Source organism: Tachypleus tridentatus, chromosome 10 (assembly GCF_004210375.1).
Source record: "Tachypleus tridentatus isolate NWPU-2018 chromosome 10, ASM421037v1, whole genome shotgun sequence".
Lineage (NCBI taxonomy): Eukaryota > Metazoa > Arthropoda > Merostomata > Xiphosura > Limulidae > Tachypleus > Tachypleus tridentatus.
This window is the reverse complement of record NC_134834.1, coordinates 85,312,928-85,340,493: the sequence shown is the minus strand read 5'-3', so window position 1 is coordinate 85,340,493 and position 27,566 is coordinate 85,312,928. Positions and strand designations below refer to the sequence as shown.

Below are 27,566 nucleotides of genomic sequence, written 5' to 3'. Positions count from 1 at the left end.
GACATTCATTTACATTTATTGTTACTAATTTTCAAGAAAGAAAAAAGGAAAAAGTATTTTTGTTTGTTTGTTTTTTAATTTTGCGCAAAGCTATACGAGGGTTACCTGCGCTACTCGTCTCTAATTTAGCAGTGCAAGACTAAAGGGAAGGCATCTAGTCATCACCACCCACCGCTAACTTTTGGGTTACTCTTTTAACAACGAATAATGGGATTGACCTCCACTTTATAACAACCCCACGGCTGAAAGGACGAACATGTTTAATGTCACGGGGTTTTGAACCCGCGACCCTCAGATTACATGTCGAGCGCCTTAACAGGATGCAGTTTTCTAGAAAATGTAGCCGGAATTGCAATTTGCGTACAATAATAAGATTCGAAATATTTATGCCACAAAGCATTTTTTAACACCCTTTAAAACATTTTTCGCTGTTTTATTTTAGTATAAAATGTTGTATTTCAGTTTTCAAATTCCGCATTTAATGTTCTGCTGAAATCGGCTACATATCAGGAAATTTTGCCACCTTAAGTTATGTATTACGTTTTAAGAAGCAATGTATTAAAAGACTTTGAAAACTTTAAAAAGCACACAAAACTAAGCACTTTTAAAGTTCTTGGTATCTCAGACCATAATTTAATTTCTCTAAATTCAACAGACATGATATAATAAATATTTAATAAAATAATAAAAATTTTGGAATAGACGAAACTCACAGGAAGCAGCTGGCCTAAAAAACATGGCTATGAAAATAACTTATTTTGATAAAATAATTGTGGAATGTTAGAGGTAACATTCTATTGTTTCGTGATGACGAGAAACCCACTTGAAGTAAAAATATATCACAGCATGGCTGTGATATTTGTTAACTTGAAGATGACCTGGAAGGTCGAAACGTTGTTTTCTGCTTTATTAGTAAGTGTTGATACCCATATCAACCATATTGAGATACATTCTATTCTTTTATTTATAAAGATCACTAATTCTAATTTTGAAATTTGAAGTGAAATGTGTCCACCATTGATAAAACTTCATATAATTTGTAGTTTTATTTCAAACATTATTGACTGAATGTTGATTTGTAACATCAATTGTTATCAAATCATAATAGCGTAACTAATAAGATAATATACAGGCTCATAATGAACCATCTGTAAAATATTAGATTTAATAGAGAACCTCAGGTTTCACCTAAAATTAGCAGCTTTTCACAATTTTGTTCTAACCATCTTTATTTACAATCTAACTTATTACCAATAATGACTCTTAGACATTTAATGTTGCAAGTTTGATAGTTGAAATATTTTTAAATCTGTATGAAAAGTTACTTGTATTTATTTCTTTATTTAACAGAATCGTACATTTAGAGACTTTATTTACAACTTACCATTAATCTTTCACTAAACTACAAGAGCTACATGATCAAGTGAATGAAATGTTTCGTGATGGCTTAGCTAAACTCTTTATTTCTTCTTGGGTTTCTTCAGTCGTTATTGTCTAGAAGACTAATACGTTTAGATTCTGTACTGACTACAGGAAGTTAAATCAAGTCTCAAAATACGACTGTTGTCCATTGATTAATATAAATGATATTTTCAATGTTTTTTTTTTTTTCAGGAACAACCTGTATTAATACATTAGATTTATTCAGTGGATATTGTGAAGGACCTGTTAAGGTAGAGGATCGTCGTACATTTGCTTTCATAATGGATAACGGACGTTATCAATTTAAAATGGTGCCTTTTTGTTTTAAAAATGCTCCTTCCAAATACTTATGGATAAGACTTTAGCAGGAGAAGCTGCATATTCCAAGGCTTATGTTGACGATATTATGATGTGTTAAACCGTACTTGAAATACTATGTATTCGTTTTCTATACACTACGTAGAGCTAATTTTACTGCGAAAGTTTCTAAAGCACATTTTGCTAGTTAAAAGTATCTTTTATGGGTTAAACTCTCTTCTGAGGTAATACACACAAATTTTGACAAAGTGAAAGCTGTTACAGACTTCCCAATTCCCAGCAACTACAAAGACTTAATCACATTCTTGAATAAGTGTGCCTGGTGCAATCAGTTCATTCCAAACTTTGGTGCAATTGTTGAACCTTTGTATCAGTTAAAATGTAAGCATATCAGGAAGAAACTCGGTAACAGTTAGTCTTGTATGTGGCGAATACTACTGATTGGTTGCCCTTCTTCTGGTCCAAAGTCCTAAATTAACACTCCTACGAAAAGTGGGGCCTAATAGGCCCCAGAGTAACTTGAAAGGTTATTAATATTAGGCTAATAATTTTGTATTTAAATGAAATTGCCATTTAAATCCATTAATGAATGGATTAACGAGATTCCCACTGTCCCTATCTACTATCTAGCGAAACCACAGCCAGGAGAACGGGCTTGGAGAAATCAGGACTAGAAACGTCTTTTCGTAGGAGTGTTAAAGATAGCTATCTATGTCTGAGACTTGGTGTTTCTTATCTAGCTGTTTAGCCTTATTAGGGTGGAAGACCATAGAGTCAGAGCTAAAAACATCTTGTTTTGTTCGTGAGAAAGGTCTTTTGAAATTAACTGTTCAGAATATCATTTATGGTTCTTAGGAGTAAACGAATTTTTGTAGCAAATTATATACACAATTTAAGGAAACCCGTCTTTGTTGTTAAAACATATGTTTTTTATTTGTTCCTTTGTTTTTAGAATTTTGTGTAAAGTTACTCGAGGACTATCCGCTTTAGCCGTTGTAGGTTCGAATCATTGACATACCAAACATGCCTGTTGTTTCAGGTGTGGTGGTGTTATAATGTTACGGTCAATCGCATTATTCATGGGCAAAAGAGTAGCCCAAGATTTGGCGGTGGGAGGTGACTACTAGATGTCTTCCCTCTAGTCTTACAGTGCTAAATTGGGGACGGCTAGCGCAGATAGTCCTCGTGTAGTTTTGCGCGAAATTCAAAACAAACAAATATACAGCTGAAAGTGCAAGTATAGGAAGAAGAGGTCTCGTGCACCTGACCCTCCTGGGTATTTAAAACTTAACATACTCAAATACCCACACAGAAGAAGCGAAGTGCAAGTATGTTCGGTGAATGGATTCAAAATCATGGTCCGCAGATTGTCATGCCAGACCTAGAAATGTATATTTTGATGGAGGCGATGAGATATGCTATAATTGTGCTGTTTTGGCAAGCCTGAAATCACTGATATAAGACTATAATTCATCTGAATGTTTGCTTGTTCTTTCATACCTGTTTCCAGAAGATTGTCCATTTGTTGTTAGTTTATGGACATGTCTGTGTAGTTAGTTGACTTTCAGCGTTTATCGAAATTAACTCAGTTTTCATCTTTCGCTGATACTATGATATTGCTGTCACTTTATAACTTTCAGTATTTGGTTTCTCTTCAAGTTAAATTAAATATTTTTTTATGTTTGAAATTTATATGACACCTTTCACTTGATATTAAATATTTCTGATAATATATTATGTTGGTCCCGTGGTTGATATTGATTTAGGTTTTATTATCTAAAACACTCCCTGCTAATTAATTTATTAAAACAGGGTTCGAGCTGTAATAATTCAAGAAAAACTATTTTTCAGAGCGCAACTTTAAGTAATCCGCCGTACAATACGTTTTTGTTTCTTGGAGATGATCTGACAAAAATCCACTTTGTAAATAAAGTATATCACTTGTCACTGATATAAATTAGATTTGTTGGGAGAGAAAAAATTAGTTTTCTACAACAAATGCAGTACGAATTTGTTGTTTTTAAGAATTTGTCTACATGCAGTTTAGCTTTGCAATTCACATTTAGATTTGAGCTTGCTAATTTCTACAATGAGTTGTTCTACTTTAAAACATGTTTATAAATGGCTAGGGTTTCGAAACTAGGAATATATCAATAATAAAATATATTAAAAGTACTCCAAAAGCAAAAAAAAATTGTGAAAATTTGAAAAATACTCTATGTGTGTGCATTTTCTTATAGTTTGGTTTGTTTTTTTAATTTCGCGCAAAGTTACTCGAGGGCTATTTACGCTAGCTGTCCCTAATTTAGCAGTTTAAGACTAGAGAGAAAGAAGTTAGTCATCACTATCCACCGCCAACTCTTGGGCTACTCTTTGACCGCCACATTATAACGACCCCACGGCTGAAAGGGCGAGCATGTTTGGTGTGACGGGGATTCGAACCCACGACCATCGGATTATTTTCTTATAGTAAAATCACATCGGAGCATGTGTTCACCGACGGAAATCGAGTCCTTGATTTTAGTATTGTTAAAATCGATGACTTACCGCTGCCCCACCCGGAGACCGAAGAGTAGAAGAAAAATACAATTCTATGACTAAAAATATTATATTTATGAAGTTGTATGATTGATAATTCTATATTTATGATGCTCTATGACTGTTAAAGCTATATTTTAATTCAAAATTGTTGTTAAAACAAAGTATAATTCAAAAATCAGGACGTGTATAATATGACCTTGAGTTCATATTCATATATGTAATCCAATGTAGTTTACATTAAAATAACTTTGGATGGTAAATAAATATAGTCAGTTCACTTGATATCCCATAGATAATAAAAACTTAAACCTCTTTCTCATATTAGATTAAAAGTCTTAAAGATTACTGGACACTTATATTTTTAAATTATTTGTATATAATGTGGTTCATGGAAAAAAGGCTACAAAACGAAACTGTTCATACTAAAAGTTGTTCTTAATAACAATTTCTCTTTTGTTAGTTTCAAAACTCAAACGTTTAAAATATTTCGTCATCCACAAATTTCTAATAGAAATAATAAATGAATTTTCATAGCATAAAACCCGATTGTTGCGTTAGAAGATAGTTTTAAAACTAGAGATGACACTAAATTTTGAATCCAATCAATCTTGTTGAAGATTTTGGGTGTCCACGTTATAAAGTAAAAATTTTGGAATGAGCATTTTACCAAGATGTGAAATTTATCAGTAATAATCACACACGTACTCTAACATAACTGAAACAATCAACTAGTAATTGTTAAATGTACGTTGCAGAATTTTGTCCCGCGGTAGGCCGAACACAGTTACAATTTGTAGTGATTAACCTGACATATATAGAACCTCAATAAGGAAACAACAGTGACATTTAAAAGTGCAAGTTTTATTGCCGACGCTGTAAACATTAATATTATAACATAGAATGATTCAAAGCACTTGGGAAACTTTTCATGTAGTGGTTAAAGTACAGTACTCATTCTGCAACGTTATAAACTCCAAATATCATGTTTATATTTTACAATTTTCAAACGTATAATATATTTAATTTGTTTATATGACGTGATGTTTTTATTTTTCAAGTGTGTCGTTATTTGTTACGATTCTAAATATAAAGTGACCACAGGTTATGTTTGAAATGTATAAATTGAATAATGTATAAATATAAATTGAAAAAACAAATATATAACACAAAGCATATCATACGATTTAATGGCGCAGGTTGGGCTATGAATCTCGGAGGTAGCGAGCCAGGTTCGAATCTGCACAACTGCATAAAATATTCCTCCGTAATTTAAGATGTGGATGCGTTATAAGAGTCATATTAATCACTTAACGAGGATGGCATATGGTAAGGCTTCCCATGGTCAGCGGCTCAAAAATAGAAAGGGTGGCAGATAGATTTAGTAGCTTTACCATAAATATAAAATCCAAGTACAATATAACTTATTTTAATTGCAGTAACATTAATATCAACCCTCTTTTTCTAAAAGTAAGCTCACTGTACTGAGTGAACAATCTGATAACAGATCTGAGGTCGACCTTTTTAGCGAGTTGGTAACTGTGACAGTGCGTTTTCAATCATGTAGAACTTGTGAAAAAATTCGCCTTTAGATACAAAATTTAGTATCAAAGTAAATATTCTAAAAACACTTGAAATAATAGTGAAAAGTAGTTTTATTTATGACAGTCAGTCCATAGTTGTGTCTGTAGTTAACTAGAAAAATTAGTGCAATAGCGTATTAGATTAAAAATAATAATTAATAATAACAAAAAGTAGTTTTATTTATAACAGTCAGTCCCATAGTTGTGTCTGTAGTTAACTAGAAAAATTAGTGCAATAGCGTATTAGATTAAAAATAATAATTAATAATAACAAAAAGTAGTTTTATTTATGACAGTCAGTCCCATAGTTGTGTCTGCAGTTAACTAGAAAAATTAGTGCAATAGCGTATTAGATTAAAAATAATAATTAATAATAACAAAAAGTAGTTTTATTTATGACAGTCAGTCCCATAGTTGTGTCTGTAGTTAACTAGAAAAATTAGTGCAATAGCGTATTAGAATAAAAATAATAGTTAATAATAAAAAAAAGTAGTTTTATTTATGACAGGCATTCTCAATATCATAGTTGTGAATATAACTAATTTCAAAACTTAGTGCAATAGATCATTAGATTATTAATAATAAATAGTAAAAGCAAAAGTTTTATTTATGGCAGTCAGTTTCATAGTTGTGACTGTCGCTAACTAAAAAAAACTTAGTACAACAGCGTATTAGAATATGTACAAGATCGATTAATTAATTAGGCCTAAGTTGTATTGTTATCTAACAGGTCATCCTGAGGATAAGCACAGCAACTACAAATTAATACCTGAACAACTACTGAGTAAAACTTCGAATTCTAAAACTGGTTAATAAGGGATACAATTACGTTCTAAATATTAATAACTTACAGGAATGCAGTTTTGAGTGACCTTAGGATTACTGTAATTTTAACCCTGTTTTAACATAATATCGGGAGCATATTTTGTTTTCTTACTCAACTAGGTCCGGTAACTGACAGTTTAGTCACAATATCAACAGCACTGAAACAAAGTAGGATGTTTCGTAAATAACTCTTACTTAGCAAGTGGCCAGTAAACTTGGATACAATAAATTTCCTGAAACTATTGCACTTGATCATAACTTATAAAAGACTCAACTCGAGTGAAATGAGTTACAAATAGACGAAAACCGTTTTTTCTTTGACATAACCACTAAGAGATTGAACTTGAGTGAAATGAACTTGCAGTGGACAGAAACTGTTTTTTGTTTATTATTAACTCTAAGAGACCGGGGTCTGGCATGGCCAAGTGATGAGGGCACTCGATTCGAAATATGAGAATCGTGGGATCGAATCCCAGTCACACTAAACATGATTGCCCTTTCTGTCGTGGGGACATTACAATGTTATGATCAATCCCATTATTCGATGGTAAAAGAGTAACCAAAGAGTTGGCGGTGAGTGTTGATGACTAGCTGCCTAACACTGCTAAATTAGGGACAACTAGCACAAATACTATTCGTATAGCTTTGTGTGAACTTCAAACCAAACGAACAAAACTGATAGACCAAGCGAGAGAAGTGAGCTTCCAACAGATTAAAATCCGCTTTTTGTCATCATTTCTAATGGCTATTAGAACATGAGTTCATCATAGTTGTGATTTGACGCTTGCTGTAAAAAAACAACCCAAAAACTGTAATGAATTCTAATATTATTACACATTTGAAATATATATTTTTATTGCTGAACTTATTATCGTATTTTCGTTCAATTGAATACAATATATTTCATCCACACGCCATCATCAGATTCGAAAGAGGTTTACAAAGATACAATTATATTTCCATACGTATAGATCTATTTTAAAGGCTGTCAAATAACGCACAAGTTTTCACTTACGACATTTTGAAACTTATTATTATTCACAGTAATGAAAATAAATCTAAGTTTCAATTGAATTAACTGTGTTAAAACTACCTATGTGACATTTATACTGAAATGTGTATTCATTCGTTTGAGACTAAAGGCGACGAACTATGCGAGCACAAACTACAGTTACCATAATACGTGACATGCGCATTAATTTTAGAGCACCAACCATCACTGCTGACATGCGTAGTCTAGGCGATGTACGGCATTATTCACGCGCTGACCAAGTTGGAGCTCAACAAAGTGTGCACTGTCTCCCGCTGGTTTTCTTCCCGCATGTTCGCCCGCAGCCTCGTGGAAGCTTCCGAGAATCAATATATCCATTCGGACCCGAGCAGGAAACACAATAGTTTATTTGAAGACATGAATAACATTTTTAGAATCGTGCTCTTCTGTGGATATTGCCTTAGCAAACCAGCAGCTCAGGCATATTAGTTTTTTATTACTGTGGAACAGATCACCAGTAGATTAAGACCGACCTATACGTTACCTATATTTTAAATGACGTGGTACTAACATACAGTAACCAAAGTTCATTACTTCATCACATGCAGATGTTAGAGTTAATTACAAGATCTCAGAAGAATACTTGGAAAGATGCAGGAAGATTTGTGCAATTCTATCATCTGCAACTGTAACATCCTAGGTGGCGCAGTATATCTACCTCCTAGAGTTTTTTCTAGATGAGTCCCTTCCAAATAGATTAACTCTTCCTCTATCAAATGAACCATGCCTGGGGGTAGGAGAGGCCTAGTTGCTCCACAGAATACTTTCCTGGATAACATTATCAGACGTTACAACTCATTGCGTAAGTACTTTTAAAGAAATTCAATATTTCATATAGTTTCACATTATTATGTCCCTTAAGTAATCTGTGAGTTTTCTATTGCAACCAATGCTTGTGCGTATTGTTTACTTCTATGTACTTAAGATAGCACATGTTGCAAAGTCAAATTACCAGTAAAATGTTTCTTAGTGATGGATCATAAACAATTATAAGAAAATTAAAAATCATTATCTTAGTGTGCTGAGGGGGCTTACAGATAACGTCAGTACAACAGCAGATTTTTGTGAATTATATTTAATAATTAAAACGACTTTTTTATAACAGTCTAACACACCTAACTGTAACTTAATCAGTAGTTTCACGTCGGTTTTTGAGTCCTGTCACGTTATTCAATGATTATTTTTTATAAAGTAAAGAACGTGATGTGATGTATAAGTATATATCGAAAGTAAACCACTGCTACAGCATCAGATCGAAACACTATTTATCAGTTGTGTGGACTTGTATCATATTTATACTAATAGTCTGTATGTTCCACATCCCATTCTAACATGTCTATATATTAAAGGGATGAAGCAGAAGTGTAACAAGTCGCGTGTGAATCAGTGGATGAATTATTCAGGCGTGTATTTGTGACGTTAGCAACACCTTCAGGTTTTTGTCTTCTTGTCCCCTCAAGAGCTAAACAACAAATAGACATAATTGTGTAAACAGATCGCATGATCACATGCCATGATCAGACTTTCACGTCATTTTCTTTATAATGGTTCCTTGGAACGACATCAGAGCCCTCTACAGAAAGAAATTCTCTGTCTTAATGTTTAGTTAGCAAGATGTTTACTTCAGAGGCATATGCCTGAAATAAGATGGCCACTCAATCATTATATTCTAACAATAAATCACGGATGGCAATTCCATTATATGTGTAAGTGAAGAAAACCTACGATCACATGTGGGTTGTAAACAGTTCATCTTGTTAAAAGTGGACTACAGAGGCAATAAAAAGGAACTATTGATTGCTTACTGAACGTCTTTTTGTCTCTTTAAAGCTGCTCGGGTTGCGATAAAAAAACATAAAAGAAAAACGTTACTCCTGGAGATGTCTCTCTTTAGCAAGTAAGCAGTGTATGAAGGAAAACCTTTCTAAATATCTATGTGTTATGTGTCCATACATATACGGTAAAAAGAGCTCATAAGTTCGAATTGCGAAACATGTGATAAATGCAAATGTATCTTTGTAAATCTGCTTTGGAACACTATAAAATGGTCTAGTATTACAAGTGTAGAGCTTTCACAGGTTTGTCCAAACTACGATATAACAGAGATTTTATATATAGCTATTAATGTGAAGCTTCAGTCTAGAAATACGTGCTACTTACATAGACAGACTCGAGCAGACATTGGTTTCATGGTAAAAGTGGAAGCCCAACAAGGGTACTCACGTGATAACATCTATGATGATATAATTTGATTACAAGTCATATATTTTCGTAGTTAACTGAGATAATATTTAACAAGATATAAAACTGATCTTTTTCACACATACCTAAGTAATTAAGTCAATAGCGGAAACATGTATATTTATTTTTTTACACGTACCTAATAAATTTTGTCATTAGTTTATTTCATACCTAGTAAACTGGTCAGTATTTAGGGAGATACAACTTTCATTTCTGATACACAAATGCAGTTAATTGGATCAATAACTTGGAATAAGTAGAGTCCATTTCGTGAATACATATCTACTTAATTAAGTTAATAGTTAGGAAGACATAAATTTTATGACCTACTTAACTGAGCCAATAATCACGAATACGTGCCTTTTATTTGTATATACATATATCTACTTAATCGAGTTAATTGTTAGGAAGACGTAACTTTCATTTCATGCAAACGTTTCTAATTGCAATAAATTATCAAACGAATGTATTTTTTCCCTATCTACATTTGCATACTTTGTTCATTAAACGGACGTAAATTTCATTCCACGAACACCTAACGGCAAGTGAGATAAATAACGAGTGAAATCAATTTCGCTCACATAAAACTACTCGCTGAAGGCAATTAGCTAGAGAAAAGTTCATCCTAATTCTAATTCATACGCTAAAGGTGCCTACGTTATTATCCGGAATGATAGATATTGGATGCCAATACAAATTCTCGTCTGCTTACTTAGCTATCTAAAATAACGAGCCAAGCTAATCAGTTTCGGAAGGGACATGAATTTTCAATTTACCCTTAGAATGAACCAGCGTACATTTTTTTCTGTAACACAATACTTGTTTTGAGTTAAAAGTTATTTTATATTTGTGTGTTCCATATAATTTCCCTGCGTGTCGTTTTGTGATGTCTCCGCCTATGGATTGTTTGAGGTAATCGTCTGTTGTTTTCTTAATAAAGATGATATCTATGCTTTTTAAGATAAACAAAATAAATCCACCTACATATGTTCACCCACACAGCATTAATGGCTTCTCACTTTCACTCGGATGGCTAAAAAGAAAGACTATGCGATTCCTAAACAAACAGAAAATTTGGAGAGAGTTTTAATATTGATCGTTGTGAGATTTCTTTAAAATGTTATGGATAAGTAAAACAACTTACAAGTTTAGTTAAAATCATGCACGTATGAACACAAGTTTAGTTAGAGTCATGCACGTAATCTGAAGTAGAAAGTGAAATATCAGGTAAAAATGTTACAAGATAAGAACACAAATTCGTTCCTAGTCAAAATTAATTTCTTATAAAAAGTACACGTATGAAAATAGTTCGTATGATTAAGTTTGGTTTGTTTTCTACTTCGCTGAAAGCTACACGAAGGGTATTTACGCTAGCTGTCCATACTCTAGCAGTGATAGACTAGAGGGAATTCCCTCTAGGCTACTCAACATTACTCACCGCTAATTCTTGTGCTAGTCTTTGTCAACGAACAGTGGGAGTGACCTTTACGTTATAAAGCCTTCACGATTGACAGGGCGAACATGTTCGGCAACTGGATTCGAACTCATGATGTGCAGATAACGAGTCAAACGCCCTAACCACCGTGCCATGCTAGGCCCTTCGTATAACCGTAACCCAAATTCTTTTCGAGTAACGGTTAATCTCACTGAATATTAGTAAAAGAGTAGCCCAAGAGTTGGCGGTGGGTGTTGATGACAAGCTGCCTTTCTTCTGATCTTCTGCTGCTAAATTAGGGACAGCTAGCGCAGAAAATCCTGTTGTAGCTTTGCGTGAAAGTCAAACCAAATCAATGTTTTTGAGTACAGAAAGAGTTTTGTGGCACTATTTTCTTGAGTGAATGGATGTTTTTAACCTTAGTTGATAATTGTAAGAAGACAATTTACAGAAGAGGATCTTTTGATTATCTTTAATTAAATTTGGATTAGAAACAAAATTATCTTAAAAACTAAAATATCCATAAAAGTTTTTACCTAAAAATGATGCTTTCACGGAGTACCTGTTTAATATAATACGTTCTTCGCAAAATTTCACAATGATTAATGTTACTGATGTTTACTTCATGAAATCACAATCCGATTTATAAAAACCAGTTTACGATATTCCCTGCCCGTTTATTGTAACTGAACATTGCTTTACCATATGTTCTACCTGATTATTGCTAATAGACTTTGACTGGTTTAAATCTTCGCTGTTAATATTCGCAGATTGGTATGCGTTTTTAGTAAGGAAAAAAGGGTGTACCAATATTATCGACTTTGAGTCAAGGATTGAAATGTATATCAAGTTGCAATATAATAAGTATTACTATTTTTCATTTTACTGAATGAAGCAAACCTAATAAGTTCCTGTTGAGAGCTTGATGGAAATGAAATGTTTCAACTAGCTACGTGGAGTATTTTAAAACTTCCTAGAACTATATCTAATACATCTGGGTAGATTGTTATATGATAGAGATTTACTCGAAAATTCAGTTGGCAACAGTATTGGCAATCACTAGTATAATATATACATACATTGTACACTGTTGATTCTTACTCTCAAGAATCTTCTACAAACTTAGAGAAGACGCGGAACTTTCGCAAAACACATTTAACAAAGTATGTTACATGCATTTCTAAATATATATTAAACTGAAACAAACATGGATATTAAAATAAATGTATAACGGTAAATCCTTTACATAGCTGCAGGTTTACTGTTTGTTAGTAAAGACCTCTTTTAATAAAAGAAACTAATGAAATATTTATCACCAACTTCAATATCACAAGGAAACTATCATATATCAATAGCATTAGAAATGCTACAACTAAATGTTAAAAAGCAAATAACAATGCTTCTTTATTTGTAACGCTCTTCTTGTTCACCAACAGATAACGTGGTATATTTGCATTGTATTTCAATTTGTTTCATTCAGGAATGTTAAGAGAATTGTAGGCCTAAACAGAGAAATTAAACAATAATATCCCAAAGTTCTTAATGTATCATATTTCAAAACTGTGTATTGTTTCTTTCTAATCATTCTCTTAGGTTAGTTACAATATTTCACATCTATAGCCGTAACACACCACATAAAACTGTTTAAATATATTATTCATATACAATCACACGTTATTGATACCAAAATATCCTAAAATATGATTTAAATTATACTTTGTTAACGAAGTTTTAAAAAAATCAACCTATTCTGATGTCACAACGATCTCGAATTTGCAAGTAGCACCAATATTAAAATGTTCACCACCAGGGGCAACAGTAAAACGGAAAAAACAAAAATTAGTAAATTAATATTTCTCATTAGGGTTTGATCGTCTTATGAGTCCTTCAATTATAATAAAATCTTAATCTACTTGAAAGCATGTTTACAAATGTGTTCACTAACACTTAAATGAAACGGAAACGTGATGTAGCGTTGGAAATTTGATTTTCAAGAAGTATTCCATATTTGATCTCCGAGGTTCACGCGGTTAATTTATGGAAGTCAAAAAACAAAACGTACAAGGCTCTGAAATCGTCTGACAAAATTATACCCACTTTCAGTTACTCTTATTTTTTTTAGAACGCACAGTGATGTAATTAACTGATGAATCCTTAATCAGAAAGATTAATTAAGCAAAATGATTTTATATAAATATGAACCAACATTAGTAACACATGTAAAGGCTTAATACTAAAACCTAAACAATTTTCGTAGAAGATCAACTTTAACATAAGGTATGATGTTACTATAGCACAAAGACACTCTTTAAGTGAATCATTGTAAGCTGAAGGGTTTATAAAGTTAAATTCTGGGTGCAATCCCTGCAATTGCCACTGCGCATATAGACCATTGTATAGCTTTGTCCTTAAATATGAACAAATGGAAGGCTCAAAATAAATTTTATATTCGCTATAAGCAGTTATTTTATTGTTGTTTAGGTTTTTCATACAACCTGTATGTGTATAGGCCATACCATGTTCATACCACGTTCATTGTTTAAAATGTAGTATCCTGAATGAAAAACACAGCGGATTGACTTACCATAAAAGTCCAGTTTATAAAAATTGACATAAGTGAGTATTATGGGGTAGTGTAATATTTTCGTAAGCATGGCTTTTAAACTACTTTATTTGAGTTTGTATTACTGTGTTTGTTTTATACTCATATATCATACAAATCTCATACATAGTATAAGAGAATAATCATTAGTACATATATTTATGAATTAACTTGTTACAGTGAATTAAGTTGGGCTACCATAAAAAACAAGTAGCAATAGATCAGTTTAAAGTAAAGAATAAACAGTAATTAGGTAAGGTTTAAACGTTTAGAAGACTGATTTTAAACAGTAATCTAACGAATTTAAACAGTAACGACAGGTGCGTTTAAACAATAGCTAGACGAGTTTAAATAATACATGTTTTAACATAAACTACAGGTGAGTTTAAAATAGTAGCAACTAATGAACTTTGAAGCCCGGCATGGCCAGGTGGTTGAGGCACTCAACTCCTAATCCGAGGGTCGTGGGTTCGAATCCTCGTCACACCAAACATGCCCGCCCTTTCAGCCGTGGGGGCGTTATAAAGTGACAATCACTTCCACTATTCGTTGGTAAAAGAATAACCCAAGAGTTGGCGGTGGGTGGTGGTGACTAGTTGTCTTCTCTCTCGTCCTGCACTACTAAAATATGGACGGTTAGGGTAGATAGCCCTCGTGTAGCTTTGCGCGAAATTCAAAAACAAACGAACTTTAACCAGCATTTATACTCGTTTTTAACAGACACTATAGGGAAAAAATTAAACATTTATTAAGCAAGTTTTGAACAATATAAATTGTTTAAAAATTAAAATACTCAAAATATCGTATACGTGTTTTTATTTAACTAAATCATTTTGAAGTAAAATAGAACTGTGATTAACTAAAAGTCTAATACGTGACCTAGGAAAACGAGAAAAACGCCAATCCATAAAAACATTCAGGTTTTTTTTAGCATTTCTTGAAACCTTACTTGATTTAAAGTATACAGAGTTTGTATAATTTAAAAACATTTGATTCCCCGGGCTGAGTAGAGCAAAATAAATATCTGAAACTTTTATTCAGGTTAACATACAATTGTGCAATTCATTTTTTAAAGCCTTAACGGATTAGAAAAATCAAGTAATTATACAACAGTTCTACATATAACTTATTTAGGTATAATGCGATACTAGATTTGTTTCGTCCCTAATTTTGAAGTCGTAGACAAGTATAATGTCAACTGTTCCGCAGCATGCAGTGCTAACTTTTGGGCTTCGACTAATCGAATAAAGAATGTTGATCGGCAGTCTTACGTAGGATCCACGGCCATAAAGTGCGGGGCGATATTTAGCAGCAAAGAATCTCGAGCCATAAATCCTTGGATTCACAGACCGGCACGTTATTCATTAGACAACGTCAAGCCCATGATAATGGAATATATTACTTAAGTTAAAGTTGGTCTGTCACGTCTATATGCAGGAAACTTTTTAACCTTTACCTTGGTAGATGAATGACATTTCCAATTTTCCGGAACGAGAATTTCAGGAAGGAAAGAATTTTAAATTCCTACATAAGAGTTTGCGATGTTATGCATCATATTTTTATCTTCAGGTGTAACTTACAAAATTCTTTGACTGCTTCTGGTTATTATAATGAGTGTTATCAAATAACTTACAGAATTAACTTGAATTTCGTTAAAGTATTAAAACCTGTATTTAGTTTAAGGAAAATATTTCATTACAAAGAATGTATGTGGGTGTGTGTGTGTTTTCCTATAGCAAAGCCACATCGGGTTATCTGCTGAGTCCACCGATAGGAATCGAACCCCTGATTTTAGGGTGGCATTACAAAGTAAAACATTCTTGTATGCATTATTTCATCAGTTTTTTACCGTAAAGTCTTTTGAATATCAGTTACATTTTCATATTGCTAGAGGTATCCACGACTTACATGTTTCACCCGGGGGTCAGCGATAAGTTTAAAGACTCACACGTTGAAAACCGGGACTTAAATCCCTGTGGTGGACAAAGCACAGATAACCCATTGTGTAGCATTGCACGAAAACAACAATGTAAACAAACTACCACGACTTATCGCTTCTTTCGCCTCTAGTACCGATCACGTTAAAACGTCATCATAACAAAATATTTTTCAATTCATCCATTTGAAGCTGTGTTTTAGAAGATTTATAAGCTAATGTGCTTCAATTAACATATTTTATAAACAACTTACGATTAGTCTGCACCCTTTGCCAATGTATGGAACAAGTAGAGCTAGGAAACTGGGCAAATATAAATAGTTTTCACAACATCAAAGCAAGAAAACCGTATGAATGTTCTCTGCTTACTTAATCTGCTTAACTCACATGGCGTTGAAAACGTGACTCGTTTTTTGTCGGTTGCCTCGACTAAGTACGGGCATCAAAACACCAGGATCTGCAATGAATTCAACCAGCTTATAAAAATTCAACAGGAAGAAAATCTTTGGGCAATAACGACCGAACTTCTTAATTTCCTGAAGATGATGTCAGCCGTTGATCATATTTTTCTATTAATAATAAACCTAAGTTTCCGATTATAGCTTTATTCACTGTGACCTTAAACACATAATTTCCATGTGCGTGACAAAACTTGTATCATAAAATTTCATAACCACGGATGGTTCTAAACTGTGTGTTTTCTCTATTCAATAAACATGAAAGGCTTTTCTGTGTGATTGTATTTGAAATGTTTAGTCAAATTTTACCAAACTTGGATTATTAGCTAGCGTACCGAACTTGGAAGCAATAGGGGCGTTATAATATTGACAGTCAAATCCCATGGATAAATTTCTTTGTTTGTTTTTAAATTTCGGCCAAAGCTACACGAGAGCTATCTGCGCTAGCCATCTCTAATTTAACAGTGTAAGATTATAAGTAAGGCAGCTAGTCATCATTACCCACTGCCAACTCTTGAGCTACTCTTTTACCAACGAATAGTGGAATTTGACCGTCACATTATAACGTCTCCACGGCTGAAAGGGCGAGCATGTTTAATGTTTAGGGGATTCGAATCTGCGACTCTCAGATTTGGAGTTGAGCGCTCTAACCACCTGGCTATGCCGGGTCCCATAGAAAAAGAATAGACCAATAATTAATAGTGTTGACTGTCTTGCCTTCCCTCAAGTCTATCACTCAAAAATTAGGTCTTGTAACAGTGTAATTTGAAATATCATAACAAAAGAATCGACACAATAAAACAAATCGAGTTTAATACACTTTGGCACTAAATAAACACAACTTATTCATAACAGTGTATCGCTCGGGTATTTATGTAATTCTTAACATATTACAATTTTTCATCTTCGAGATTTCAATAAACAGTAACGAAATTTGTAGTATTGCAAACTAAATTATTAAACTTGTTTTTGTGTGATATTAGATTATAACATTATATTTATTGTAATAATATTATCTTATAACATGATCTAAATGTCAAAATTGATTAAAATTATGCTGCGACTTTCAAAATCAAATATTCTCCAAAACACATTGTTATAACATTGAGTTCTTAGGACCTCACGTATAGAATGATGGGTAAAGACACACGCTAAAAACTGAGTTTCGATAACTTTGGTGAGAGCAATACAAATAGTCCATTGTGTCACTTTTTTGTTTAACTGCAAACAAACATAAAAAACTTTTCCTAGAAAGAAGAATTAAACATGTTCTTCGCTGGTTTTAGTGACTGATTTGAAAACTTCGTACTTCGTACATTTTAGTTTCATAAAATGTAGTTGGAAGACTGTGGTTAATCCAAAAAATAACAGAATATTGAAGGACTGTAGTTTGTTTATTTTGAATTTCCGCAAAGCTGTACGGGGACTATTTGCACTAGTCGTCCCTAATTTAGCAGTGTAAAATTAGAGGAAAGGCAGCTAGTCATCACCACCAACCGCCAACTCTTGAGCTACTCTTCTACCATCGAATAGGGGATTGACCGTAACTTATAACGCCCCCACGGCTGAAAGGGCGAGCACGTTTGGTGTGAGGAGGATTCGAACCCGCGACCCTCAGATTACGGGACTGTGGTTAACCCGAAAGATAGCGGTTGGAAGAGTCTGTTTGACCCAAAAGATAACAGTAGTTTTTTCTGTTTCTTTTACCTTTCCATGCTGCCAACATAAATCTTAATCTGCACCTGATGAAAACTTGCTCTACCTCATCAAAACATTATCAGTGTATCATTAGAGTAGAAGTTTGTTCTGTCACAATTAACTTCCACGTCATCATTGAGTTTCGATCACTTATAACATCTCACAATGGTCGATCTTTGACGAGCTTCTCACTGAACCACAGGATACAAAACACTTTTACAGAAGGTGAAACTCTCAGTCATTGTCGGCATTTTATCAACGTTTTTCAACTTTGTGACACACAATGGATTGATGGTAGTGGTATGACCGGAAATAACACCGTTATTTATAATCTTAGTAAGTTGTGTTCATAAATTTGTCACAAAGTAGAGGTTCTCCACTTCATATTTAAATAGGTTCAGTGACAAAACTTACAGCTTTCTTAAGTTTAAAAAGTTAGAAAATCTGAATTTCTTTACATCGGTAGAAAAAGTCTAGGAAACATTTATATTTTTGAAGTTCACACCTCTCTACACCATATTTCACCTCATACAGTTGAAAGAAGATTTATGGTTTCACATTCTCTGGCTGAGCTATAACGGTGATAACCTCGTGAGTGTGTCCGTGATTATGAAAAGAAACATTACAATTGATTCTTTCTTTATTTTTTAACTACATCGGATGTACTGGTTATTATAAGGACCCAACTCAATTATAGACCCTAATGAGATGTGGGAGCAAACGATAAGTGACATTCAATCACTAATATCACTCAACTCAGTGATAAATTAGGCTGAAATCCCTAACCTCTCATCAAGTTATGAGTGTCCTTCAGTCAAAGTGATAAATGTAGCTTTTCTTCAAAAACTTTCTGAAAATCATCACCTAATTATTCGACGAAATTAATAATAAAAGTAAATATCGATGAATTAATATGATAACGGTTTGGGGATTATCACAATATTTTGTGACCTGATCTTTACGGACAGGAGTTAAAATACTTGTCTTGTTATTAATTACTACACTTTGCCAGTTTCTGACTTACTGTTTAATAGCTCATAGCTTTAATTAAATACAGTTTCTTAGAGAAAGATATGACTTACAATTTTCACAATGTTATTTTTATTACTTTTAGTTTTTAGCTTGGAGAGTTATTATTGTTATTTAACGCAAAGTTACATCAGGCTTGGGGGCATTATAAAGTACGGTCAATCCCACTATTCGTTGGTAAAAAGAGGAGCCCAAGAGTTGGCGGTGGGTGGTAATGACTAGCAGTCTTCCCTCTAGTCTTACACTGCTAAATTAGGGACGGCTAGCGCAGATAGCTTTGCGCGAAATTCAAAAACAAAGAAGAAAAGGAAGAATATGACGGAAGTACTTTCTATTAACTAACATTTCAGTTATCATCAGTTATCAATGTGTAAGTTATCTTCTATTATTGATGAGGAAGATTTGGTTTAACGTAATTATTATTTTATTTCTCGTGAAAGTTTGTTTCGGAAATATGTGTAGAAATACCCAATGGCAATCTTTACTAGCTGTCCCTAATTTTGAACCGATATACTAAAGGGAGATAATGAATCTTGTCACCATCACTGCTGCCAACTCTTGAAATACTTTATAATCGAATAACAGAACTTAACTTTAACCCTTATAACGCATCCAGGGTCACAGAGTAGGAAACGCACCGCCAACTCTTGGGATACTTTAATCGAACAATAGAACTTATTCTTCACCCATTTAACGCATCCAGGGTCACGATGTGGGAAGAGCTCAGTCAACTCTTGGGGGACTTTTATTGAATAATGGAACTTAATTTTCACTCTTATAACACATCGAGGGCCACGAAGTGGAAAGAACAATTTTATAGGAACGGGACGCAATCAATATTAGGTTTACTTATAGGTCACGCCTGACTCATTTTTTCCGAAAGAGACTTTAAAGTATTTTTGTTTAGATAATAAAACAAAGGAAAAACACAAGGTAGGATCAGAATACAAATATTAAATATCATGGTATCTAAAGTGATTATTCAAATTTAAACTGTAAAGTCATTCCAGTGAATTTTACAAAAAATATGGTAAAATTAATCTTGAATATTAAAATGAAGGGACAAAGAGTAGAATATTGTCCATGATGAACTATTCTCGTATTTATTAATACAGTATAATAAAATACGGTTGCGTTTCCAAAGAAAAACACATTACATGCTTTAAATATATATATGTGAAACAGGTCGTTCGTATCACGACAGGGATTCGAAAAATGGTTTTCAAAGTGGGAATATTTGGAGGCAAAGGGGAAAATATTAACACCAGGGGATCTTAACTGATGAATACGTTATAGATGAACACAGGAAATGTATTTCTATTCATTATTAAAAATGTTATAATGTTTGAATATCCTCATGTGGGAACAGAGCTCAGAAACAAACCCCGGATTTTAACGTTGGAAGACCGTATACTTTCTGCCGATCTACTTTGGGACATTCTGACACAGAGAGATATTATGTAGCTACCAACCTGTTTAAAATTATTGTAGTTTGAACCAAAACAGTACTTGTCTATTATTTACGTAAATTTGATGCAAAATAGAGTAGTGTTTTGTTTTCTTTGATAAGTTACAAGAATGAAAACAAAACGGAAACAATATTTTGCGTCTGAAATAGCAAGTGTTTGAGGAATCCTTTTCGCTAGCGCTTGAATTAAAAACAAAAGAAGTTCCCGCCTCTATGTCATTTTGATTGTTAACGCGTGAAATATTTTGAATGCGTTTGTGCACGTCTGCATATTTCCTCGACTGAGACCAAGGTTCGTTAGTAACTATTTCAACGCAATTCAGTTACTTTTAATAATTGTGGTCGTTTTCGTAATGAGAAATCAAATATAGGCGTGATACGCTTGCGCATGTCTTTTGATAAAGTAGATGAAAATCAGAACCAGAAAAAAGGGAATGTCTGGTAGCATCGATTGGTTTATAATATATAACACATTAAAAACTGTTAAAAGAAGCCCGTTGTATTTTAACTACATACAAAATTAGTTTAGATTTCATTTCCTGAGTGTCTCTTGATATTTTTGTATTCGAAATGCTTAGTTAATTACGAAAAAAAATAATGAGTCCATTGCATATAAATTAAAATTATGTGATGGTTCTTCTTATCTGAGAAAAAGCTATTATAACATTTAAATTGTTTTACCAATTAAATATTTCAATTTGAGAATCAATAGTGTAGTTTTATCTTTCAAAGCTGTCCCGGCATGGCCAGGTGGCTCAGGAATTCGACTCCTATTCCGAAGGTCGCAGGCTCGAATTCCCGTTACACAAAACAATAGCGCCATTTCAACCGTGAGGGCGTTATAATGTGACTGTCAATTCCACCATTCATTGGTAAAAGGATACCCCAGGAGTTGGCGATGGGTGGTGATGACTAGTTGCCTTCCATCTAGTCTTACACTGCTAAATTAGGGAAGGCTAACGTAGACAGCCCTCGAGCAGCTTTAAGCGAAATTCAAAATCAAAACCAAACCTTTAAAAGCTTAGAATATATATATAAAACGTTTTTGTTTTTTCGAGCCAAACAAAGTAAACAAACAACAATTCAAATATTATTCACATATATCCTTGAATAATTTAGAATAGATTTTGTCACTTGAAACACGAATGCGGTCTAAAGTATGATTCCTAATATAAAATGAGTAATGAACTGCCTTGAACACATCAGTTCTTAGTCAGAATGAGTAACTTTGTGAGACAGCTACCGACTCGAAAGAAGGCTTGTGAGGAAAGAATTTATTAAAAATTTAGATTTATAAAAGTACTGCTTAAATTTTCAATAGGAAAACATGTACTTTAGCTTGTGTGCATATAGTCTGTGTGCATTTTCGTGAAAATCACTGATAAGCTAGCATGAAGAAACTGAATCATGAAAAGGTGATATTACACACACTTTACTCATGCACATGTAATAACGTTTCGATCATGCGCATACCGTACCTAAGCCTCTTGTGTTATTTACACTGTGGTGAGTTTTACCTTAGAAAAGTGGGTAGAAATTTTGACAGAAAACAGGAAAATAAAACATCTTTAGACTTGCGGTGAAGTTTCGAAAACAAATTATTTGATATCATTATTACAAAAAAACAACAGTATTTGACTAAATGTGAGGGTGCTAGGGATACCCATCGATTACCAATAAATGGTTTGTTTGTTTTGAATTTTGCGCAAAGCTACACGAGGGCAATCGGGGATTCGAATCCGTGACCCTCAGATTACGAGTCGAACGCCTTAACCCACCTGGCCGTGCCGGGCCTACCAATAAATGGAAGATAAATAGTGGAAACTTGAAAGGTTTGTGCCCGTTTTATGACCAAAGGCGAAAGGACAAAAAGAGTGGAATATATATGGTAGTCCCGGCATGGCCAAGCTGTAGGGGCGCTAGACTCTTAATGTGAGGGTCACGAGTTCGAATCCCCGTTACACCAAACATGCTCGCCCTTTCAGCCGTGGGGGCGTTATAATGTGACGGTTAATCGCACTATTAGTTGGTAAAAGAATGACTCAAGAGTTGGCAGTGGGTAGTGATGACCAGCAGCCTTCTCTCTAGTCTTACACTCCTAAATTAGGGACAGCTAGCGCAGGTAGCCCTCATGTAGTTTTGCGCGAAATCCTAAAACAAACAAACAAACATAACATGGTATAGATGATATCCATAGTTTTGTTAATCTTCTGGAGAGACGTCATGAATTCACCAGTAAAGAACATTTCTGCTCTCTCTCTCTGCATGTAAAACAAGCAATTTGTATCAATGATTTTAATTATTGTGTCAGCTGATATTCGATTCCTTCTCAACGCTTATTTCTACCGTATAGCCAGAGATTAACATGACAAAACTATTTAAAAAAAAACAAAAATGTTCTACAAAATAGCCAGTTGACCTTTTTATGTCTCATGAAACGTTTTTACGGTTGAGTAAGAATTGTTTGAGGATTAGAAATTATCCTAGAATGGGCTTGTTACTGCAAGTATCTGCGTGTAAGTCTCTCAAAATATTTTTTAATTGTATATCAGCTTTTAGAATATGATGAGCATGTTATACGAAAGAATGGAATTATCGTATATATCTTTATTGAAAAGCTCTTGTCCTGCAATCCTCATATCGAAGCTCACTAAATTAATGGCTTTGAAGACCATTCACGTCTTATACTGCTTGTCTATCTAACACTTTACGTTTATTTATCTTGTCTGTAATGCGGTGTTCACATTATTGTGACAATGGCTTTACGCTTAGATGCTTTGCTTTTAACCAAGTTACTTTAGATGTAAGCGGCTCTAGTTTTTAACTAACTACATCGATTAACAGGAACTTACTATATTAGTATATAGCTTTACGTTTTTCTGCTTTGCTTTTAAGGCAGCACACTATTTAGACTGCTATAATCCTAAAGCAATACATATGAATTCATTTTAACGCGATTGTTGCTAAAACGATGATTAGTTGTCATAGATTATGGTTTCACATATACACGTTTTTTCGTTTCTAATGCAGCACTCAATTGTCATAAACTATGAAGTAATGATTATTCTTTGCTTTCAGAGCAGTTTGAACCACTGTGGACTTGTTTCTGGAGCTATAAATTCACATACATATCTACTTAATTTTCAACCAGCTCGCTTGCCATTTTCTTAAAAACATTATTCAGTTCTGAATTGCAATGACTTAACTATAACTGCTTTGTTTCTCAGTTAGCTACGGTTTCACATTTTATTTCAATTGTAAAGTAGACCGTAATTTTTTAAGTGAAACTGAGATTTTCACAATGCGTTTACGTTGAGCTGTTTTTATTAACTGGTTGTATTGAAAACTTGATGGGTGTCAAATTACAGAGGGAGACTACAAAAGAGACAGAGGAGTGTGCTAATAACAGGTTTTAACAAGAATAATGCTATTACCTGTCCTATCGAAAGCGTACGGATGTCATGTCTTCACTTCTGTGTGTGTGCGTGTGTTTATCAGCAAGATTTCGCAAAAAAAAAAACTGCTAGATTTATTCGGCAAAAGTTGTTGTATATTTGTATTATTGTACAACCTAGAAGTGATTAGTTTTTTAAGGTCAAGAAATAAGGCTTAGGTCACAGCAATGTCACAAAACTCCATATAATCCTTATCTGTTAATATGGGGACCGATTTTACACACTGTTCCTACTCTATAACTCAGCCACAAATAATTGAATTTCGATGAAACGTCGTGAATATACGTGGATTATTCCTCATTGTTCTGTCAAAAATGGTTTGTGTCCTTTAATACGATAGATATACGGACTTATTTTCTTATTGCTTATTGTTTGAGAGTTGAATATGATAACAGAGCGCTCTATTGAGCGCTTTTCCAGCTTATGTAGATTTTTTTTTTGCAAAATCGAAAGTTTAGAAGACTTTAAACACGTTCTTCTTGGAAGCCGTTTATCACGTTTATTTTAGAATGATTTACGAAAATAGAGCAATTGTTTAATTCTTGATGTACGTTAAACCATGTAAGATTAATAATTGTCTGACGCTCTTAGGAATTGTTAGATGTTTTTAAATGTGAGTTAGAGTGTGTGTTTGGGTGTGTTTTTCTTATAGCAAGGCCACATCGGGCTATCTGCTGTGTCCACAGAGGGGAATCGAGCCCATAATTTTAGCATTGTGAATCCGAAGACTTACCGCTGTCCTACCGGGGGACTGCGAGTCTGAGAAATTAAGTAACTGTCTGTCATTTCTTGCAATGAGTAACTGCCTGTTACGTTTATTACATTCGCTAAGTTTGAATAATTGTCCTTTTACTTTAAACAGAGAATAAGAGAAGAATGAAGTTTCTGGTGTTTTTTTTTCAGTAAATCATATACATTGAAATGAATCGTAATATTGAGCCTAAATGTGCAGTAATTATTTAACTCCTTTCTTGTTGGTTTTAATAGAAAACTGAAGAAGTTAATTAATTGATTTTTTTTCACGGTAAATCATTTATTAGCCAAAGTTCCATTTTCAAAATTTATAGTTAGTTTTATTTTGCTATCAAACTTTGTAGGTTACCTGAAGCTTGAATTTGTCATGAATTATTTTGTGTATTGATTTATGATTTTCTTACGTGATTAAACAGAAATCTTTCTTTCATTGGTTAATTTGTTTCCCAAGGGATTAATATTTGCTGAGTGCTTTTTGCTCGTTATGGTGTACTTACAAAGTGAATAAAACGAAATTAACAAAACTATATCAGAATGTTGAGTATTGGTTTCATGTTGTGTTCTTTAGGATTACATTTTACCTACTACCACTTTATTCTGTGTAAACACCTAAGACCATTTATTTGAGATATAATAGAAATGCATTGATTTATATGGTACTCAAACAGTTGAGGAAAAACATTGTTACCAGTCTTTGACAGTATGTTATTGTTAATTACATACAACTACTGTTCTATCAACGTAATGCTTTACACCTTACATTTTCGCGGTGAGAAATAATGTAAGTTCTATGAGTTACAAGTATTAAGTGTCCAGCTTTTTAATTAATACATATTGGTGCAAATTGTCAAAATATTTGTGATTTAATGTCAAGATATTTTTTCTACGAATCAAAAATTAGAGTTACCGTTTGTTACATAATGCTATTTATCAACACGTGTTAAGCACTTTTAATATGAAAATGACTCACGAACTTGCGTTCCCCATTTCATTCGAAGCATAAAGAAACAAAATAAGGCATGCGCTCCACGTTGGGAACCTAAACGTGTGCTTGAGAACGTGGAAGGCGTGTGAGGCGTAGTTCACAGTATGAAAAGCTGCTATTTGAAGAAAATCCTCATTTCACAAATATAGCCATCTGCAATTTTCTAGGAGAAAAATAAATTGTTCAGGGCGAGGTGTGGTCAGTAATTATGATTTTCTTTTTCTGTTTCTATTCCATCTGACGTATCCAAATCGTTATTACTTTTCCGTCATGTTCAAGTCGTTAAAGCTATTTCACGTTGCGATAAGCGCATGCGCCAATTTACGAAGCAGATTTCAATGGAGCATAATTTTATTATGTTTATATTCAACCACGTTCCAAAATTGTCAATACAACCATATTACGATCGACAGTGTTGTAAGTAGAGATTGATGGTTGAACAAGTTACTTATGCTTGTATTGAGTGTCTGTTTTTTTGGCTTCCCAGTGGCACAGAAGCACGAACGCTGGAAACCGGGTTTCGATACCCATAGTGGGCAGAGCACAGATTAGCTCATTGCGTAGCTTTGTGCTTAATAACAAAATGTTTGTTTGTTTCACAATTTCAACAAAGCAAATCAAGGCTATCTGCGCCATTTTAAACTGAAACGCCAAAGGGAATATAGTTAGTCAATAATACACACCAATACTCTGTTACTTTTGTTTGATCAAACGAGAGATTTCATATTTATTCTTATAGCGAATTTTGGACCTCAAAAAACAAACAAAAACGGACGAGTTTATGTGGTGAAAGGCCTAGAAACACAAATTTTGGATTAACAGTAAACTGTCGAACAAAGCATCGTTGAACAACTATAGTTTGATTTTATCTGTAAAGAAAATTGGTCTTCAGATTTGTTCGTTTTATTGTTTGTAGTTTTTATGGTTGATTACCTTTTCTCAGTAATGTTTTTAGATCAGTTAACCGTCCATTCAAAACATTTTACTATAATATGTATTTTATTGTGTTCAAGGTTACGTTTATAGCTGGGTTGTTGGAAAGATCTGTATTTGGATGTCATTATCAGGTGTAAAGAACATACCATAAGTTTTGGAAAATTACTTTTTTCTACTTCTTATCAATTTTGAGAGTCTAGTACTTTTTTCACATGACATGTTCTTGACCAGTCTAGATTCTGAATTATATGTAATTGTCTTGACTTACCTCTGTCGTGGGAGACATAACTGAATACATACTGGTACTACAAATGGACATAGTGGGGCTGCTTGACATTTTGTAGGCTTTATATAACGTGGCACTTCTGATTTCTTAGATGAAAAGCGTGTGTGTGTTTTCTTATAGCAAAGCCACATCATAGCCATCTGCTGAGTTCACCGAGGGTAATCGAACCCCTGATTTTAGCGTTGTAAATCCGTAGGCTTATCGCTGTACTAGCGGGAGACTGGATGATAAGCAGTCACAGTGTAAATTATCAGCATGTGATTGCACTCTGGTATAGTTCGTTTTCACACGATAAAATGATGACATTTACAAACTAACTTTTATACGATTTTCCGTCATCACTTACGTTGTTATTTCAAATATTGTTTGATAAGTGTTCTAAGACGAACAGACAATGTTGAGAAAAATAGTAAAGCTATGCGAAGTTTTAAAAAAAGAATATTCTTGACGTACTTACTACTTCAATGTGGCATATTGTCCAATGTACTGAAGAAGATCTTTTGTTTTACTTTGAATATATATTTAAAAAATACAACACTTTTGACAT

At 33.6% G+C, this 27,566-nt stretch overlaps 1 protein-coding gene across 1 annotated transcript in view; it reads left to right on the top strand.

The window, feature by feature from the left end:
* The first annotated feature begins 7,747 nt into the window (after positions 1-7,747).
* The window catches only part of LOC143229775 (potassium voltage-gated channel protein eag-like), a 118,420-nt gene continuing 98,601 nt past the window's right edge, over positions 7,748-27,566 (top strand). Inside the window, exon 1 of the mRNA XM_076462531.1 lies at positions 7,748-8,539. Coding sequence (XP_076318646.1) covers positions 8,461-8,539 — 79 coding nt within the window. The 5' untranslated portion in view covers positions 7,748-8,460. The remainder of the gene's footprint in view (positions 8,540-27,566) is intronic.